Source organism: Aptenodytes forsteri, unplaced genomic scaffold (assembly GCF_000699145.1).
Source record: "Aptenodytes forsteri isolate BGI_AS27 unplaced genomic scaffold, ASM69914v1 Scaffold50, whole genome shotgun sequence".
NCBI lineage: Eukaryota > Metazoa > Chordata > Aves > Sphenisciformes > Spheniscidae > Aptenodytes > Aptenodytes forsteri.
In genome coordinates this window covers 1,104,718-1,109,173 of record NW_008795126.1, presented here as the reverse complement: position 1 = coordinate 1,109,173, position 4,456 = coordinate 1,104,718, and the positions used below count along the sequence as shown (strand labels likewise).

The following is a 4,456-nucleotide window of genomic DNA, read 5'->3' as shown; positions in this document are numbered from 1 at the left end:
TTCGTTCGCACCTGAGCCTTGGCTGCTGGGGGCGCTGGTGGTGCGAGCTGCGCTCCGCCGCCACGTGCCTCTGGAAGCCCTCGGCCTGCGCCGCCACGTGCCTCTGGAAGCGCCTCGGCCTGAGCCCGGGGGGCCGCGTTTCCACGGTGGGCGCCATTTCTGGCTATAACTTCCGCGAAACGCCTCGGAATAGAAAACGCGCCGGAACCGTTAGTTATTACTTCTGAAGGGAGAGGAGGAAAAGCCTGAGAGCAAGAACGATGGCAGCGAGAGGAGGAAATTCAGATGCTATTTGCCTCGGGCTTTTCAAAATCCCCTGGAAGCTCACGCTCTCCAGGACGGCCGAGGCCAGATTAGCAGACGAGCGCTGCGGTGTCCTGGCCCTCGCTGCTGCCTTACTCTCCTCTTCAATTCCTCTTCCAGGGAGATCTGGGTCCTTTCAATCCCGGCTTGCCGGTGGAAGTGCCTGTCTGGCTGGCCGTTAATCTGAAGCAGAGGCAGAAGTGTCGGCTGATTCCTCCGGAATGGATGGACGTTGGTAAGGATGGCGGCTTCGGCCCTGGGCTTCAGTGGGTGCAGCAGAAACACGAAATAAAAAAAAAACAAACCCCAAACATCTCTGGTTTTCACCGTTAGTGGGAAGCTTAATTCAACAAGCGCAAAGTAATTCCGAGAGAAGGATCTAACGTTCCACCGCTGGAATTCTTTATATTTACCGGAGATGTAATCTTCCCGGTTAAGTCAGGTATTTAACTTCTCTTCCTCTGGTGAGGAGGAAGAACGAGGGTTAGATTGACTCCCCAGCCCTGACGCTCGTCTTCAGCAGCGGCCGCCGGTCTTCCTGAGCGGCGCTCGCCTCTCTCGCGAGGCTTGTTCGGAAGGAGCTTTGGGGACCTCGGGTGGCGCTCCGTCAGGAGGCAGACCTCGGAGAGCGTTGCCCCCCGCCGGCTCGCGCGCTCCGTGAAATCATTTTCCTCGAGGGCGTCGGAAACGGGCGGGCGTCTCGCTCCCTAAAAAGTGAGAATCGTGGCGCCCTCCCTTGCGTCGTCTCGAGGGAGACTGAGAAAGAGAAGAAGCCGACACTAATGGAGCTGCAGGAGGAGGGAGACCTGCACCAAGCGTTCCTGCTTCATTCACTCAAGGGCGCAAACGCTAATTAGCGCGAGTGCTCTGTGGGTGAAGGGACCGTCCCCCGACAGGCCATCAGTTCGGGGAATCAAGCCGGTGCAGATCCAGCCTCCCGGCACGGCGTGCTAAGCGCGGCTCCGATGTCGGCGTCCTCGTGCGCTTCGTTGCGGAAACCTTTTTCCTCCCGCACGTTGATTGCGGCGTCGGCGTCCTCGTGCGCTTCGTTGCGGAAACCTTTTTCCTCCTTGATTGAAGCTTGGGCAGAGAGTTGGGCCTACAGAAGGGGGGTTAGAAACGTGCCTGGAGCGTTGAAGGTCTGGCAACGCCTGACCATTCCCGCTCGTGTTTTAGAAAAACTGGAGGAAATCCGGGACCAGGAACGTAAAGAGGAGACCTTCACTCCGATGCCCAGTCCCTATTATATGGAACTCACAAAGCTGCTGTTAAACTAGTAAGTAGGAAATGTATTGTAACAGTTTCCGCCCGAGTACACGCTTGCGTGGACAATTTTTCAAGCTTTCGTTGGCAGCAACCCCGGAGGGCGGTGGGAAAGTGAGAGTTAATGGAGGTTTATTTCACAGCGTGCCAAGATCTCGTCGCAGCAGTTTTCTCATGGTAACTTTGCATTTCAGTAACTTGGGGATTGCTTGTTCTGCAGCCTGGTAATTGGGGCTGTGCCGCTTTATTGAGCGGCAGCTAAGCGTAGAGGCCTTGAGGATCAGCAACACATTCCGTGGCTGCAATCTGTTCAGCAGCCTAAACCCTCCAGGCTTCTTCCTTGGCTCTCCTTCAGGAGGAAAGCTCCTCTTTCCTCGGCCCGAGAAGCAGGAGACCAGGGATATTCCGAGTCTGAACTCCTGCCTGCTGAGGCATTTCACTTGTAAAATGTGCTGGCTGGTATTTTTTTCTCAGCACGGACTCTTCTGACTTTAAGCCCTCGATTACGGCGGGGTGGTCATTTAAGCGCTGGCTTTTCCTCTGGAGGTGACGCTCTTGGCGTGCGGCTCCTTCCCTCACGCTAGAATAACCCTGACAGCTCCGTCCGTGCGAATTGATCTGATCTCTCGAGGTCCTTATGGCAGCGCTGAATTGCCTTAATGGGAGGATGTGGCACAACTCGTACGGTCCTTTCAACTTAACGCTCTCTGATAGAGCCACGAGAGCACGGAGCCGGGGCTTTAATCGCAGCCGAGTCCTTTCAGTTCCCTGGCTGCCCGTGACTTTGGCCGGGTTATCGGCCCTCCGTGTACCTCGTACCAGCTGGGCAATTAAAGAGCAGAAGGATTCTAGTGAGAACCAGATGCCGCGTCAGAGCTGAGCGTTCCTGGGTAAATAAACCATCCCAAAAATCCCAGCAGCAGCAGTACCAGGCTGGATTTTAATGTTGAGTTGCAGGTTTTTTTCCCTCTACGGCGAACTGCTCCGCTTATGCCTCCGAGGGCCGAAGAACCGCCGACGTTACTTGCGCCGGCGACATAACGTACGAGTCCCTTGCAGCCTGTTCCGATCTGCTCTCTCCTCCCTTAGCGCCTCGGACAACATCCCCAAAGCCGATGAGATTCGAACGCTGGTGAAGGATACCTGGGACACCCGGATAGCCAAGCTGCGGCTGTCTGCGGACAGCTTCGTCAGGCAGCAGGAGGCTCACGCCAAGGTGCGGCGGGGACGCGCGGGGAGAGGTTTGCCAGCTCTGCGCTGGGAGGATTCCAGATGCCGTGCGATTGTGTGGGCTTGTGACTGATGAGAGCTGCTCGTGAAAACGCTGGTTGGGGCATGTTTTTCCCGGGCTTGTGGATACGTCAGTTGGGAACTAAAGCCATATGCCGAAACCTCGATTTATGGGCTGATTGCGGCTCCCCGTGCGTTATGGAAATAGCGCGCTCGTTGCTCGTGTGCTTCTCTTGACCGGGGGTGGCAGCTGGGCCGGTCCCTTGGGGTGTCACTGAAGGAAAAGCGTGGGCTGCCAGAGCTGCTTTCCGAGTTCCTTGTCCTCGGCTGCGGCCGGGCTGTTTCCCCAGATTCTGCTATTTTTTCTTTTCTAGCTGGATAACTTAACCTTGATGGAGATCAACACGACGGGGATTTTCCTTACTCAAGCCTTAGATCACATGTACAAGCTCCGGACCAACCTTCAGCCTGGCGAGGGTGCCCGCTCCCAGGATTTCTGAGGTACTAGCCAGGCCGGCCCCCAAACCTCCCGGGAGAGGGCGGTGGAAGGGAGCAGGCTCCGTTCCTCACCCCGGGACCTTCATCAGGCCAACCTCCGCCCCCCCCCCGGCACGGATCTCCTGAAGCCACCCGAGCCTCGTCTCCCCTCGTCTGTGGGCAAACCCCTCCTCGGCAGTAGCCGCATGGCAGGCAGGGGTTCCCCCTTCCGCGGGGGAGAGAGCAGGCAGCCTCGCGGCCGGTGGGGAATCGCTCCGGAGCTGCCGACGGCGCGGGGAGCGTCCCCGCACGGTAGCTCCTACGCGTTCCCTCTTGGCAGGGGTCGGCCTCTCTCTCTCTCTCGGGTTCGGAGAGCTGCTTGGTGCAGGCGGTGGCTTGCCAAGTGCGAGGCTGCTGCCTAATGATGTCAGGCAGATCTCTCCGCCCTGGAGAGTGTGGGTGTACTTCATAGAGGGAACTTCTGAGGGCAGCACAGGCCACACACTTGCTTGAAAGCAATAAATTTCTAGGCGGTGCTTCGCCATGAATTTTCTCAGAGCCTTGAAAAGGGGGGAGATGTGCCAGCAATGAGAGGTGTCTGCTGCTCTGCTGGGGAGATCAGCTGGGAAGCAGATCCATCTGCTCTTTGGAGAAGGACAAAAGAAAATGGCTTTCCCTCCCCAAAGCCCAGGCTGTCTTGTAGTATCATACGCCCGCCTTTTATTTTTTTTTATCTAAATCTCTGTGTATAAAAAAAAAAATAAAACAAAAAAATTGCAGCCGAGTGAACGGCACCGGATTAGTCCCCGTGTTTTGTCGCGGGCTGGGCGTCAAGCCTACGCGGGTTAAACAACGCGTGGAAAAACCCCCGGCTCTCCTCCTTTGGCTCCGGCCCCCTTCCCCTGCGGCAGACCGAGGGGCGAGGGCAGGATCCTCGCCGGCGTTGAGTCCGCCTTGAGGGAAGAGTTATTTATTACGGGCGAGGGGGGGGGAGAAGGCTGGCTGGAACCGAACGGCGGCGAAGCCGCGAGCGGTGCCCTTCCCGGAGCATCTGGGCCGGCCTCTGCCTGGCTCCTGCCTGCCATCTGCGCCCTGCCTGCCTCGGCCGCTTCCCCCGGCGCTGCCCGCGGGCAGCAGCGGTCGGGGGTCCCCCCAGCCGAGGGCTCCGACGAGGTGAGGGTGG

The 4,456-nt window shown here is 57.9% G+C and overlaps 2 protein-coding genes across 2 annotated transcripts in view; one reads left to right on the top strand and one right to left on the bottom strand.

Moving 5' to 3' along the window:
* Positions 1-4,015, top strand: part of GINS2 (GINS complex subunit 2) — a 37,773-nt gene extending 33,758 nt beyond the window's left edge. Inside the window, exons 2-7 of the mRNA XM_019471527.1 lie at positions 78-209; positions 358-538; positions 1,480-1,579; positions 2,656-2,782; positions 3,171-3,297; positions 3,804-4,015. Of these exons, the coding sequence (XP_019327072.1) occupies positions 78-209; positions 358-538; positions 1,480-1,579; positions 2,656-2,782; positions 3,171-3,296 (666 nt within the window). The 3' untranslated portion in view covers position 3,297; positions 3,804-4,015. The remainder of the gene's footprint in view (positions 1-77; positions 210-357; positions 539-1,479; positions 1,580-2,655; positions 2,783-3,170; positions 3,298-3,803) is intronic.
* An 88-nt stretch (positions 4,016-4,103) lies between these two features.
* GSE1 (Gse1 coiled-coil protein) overlaps positions 4,104-4,456 on the bottom strand; it is a 41,957-nt gene continuing 41,604 nt past the window's right edge. The window contains 1 exon segment of the mRNA XM_019471526.1: positions 4,104-4,109. Within this exon segment, the coding sequence (XP_019327071.1) occupies positions 4,104-4,109 (6 nt within the window).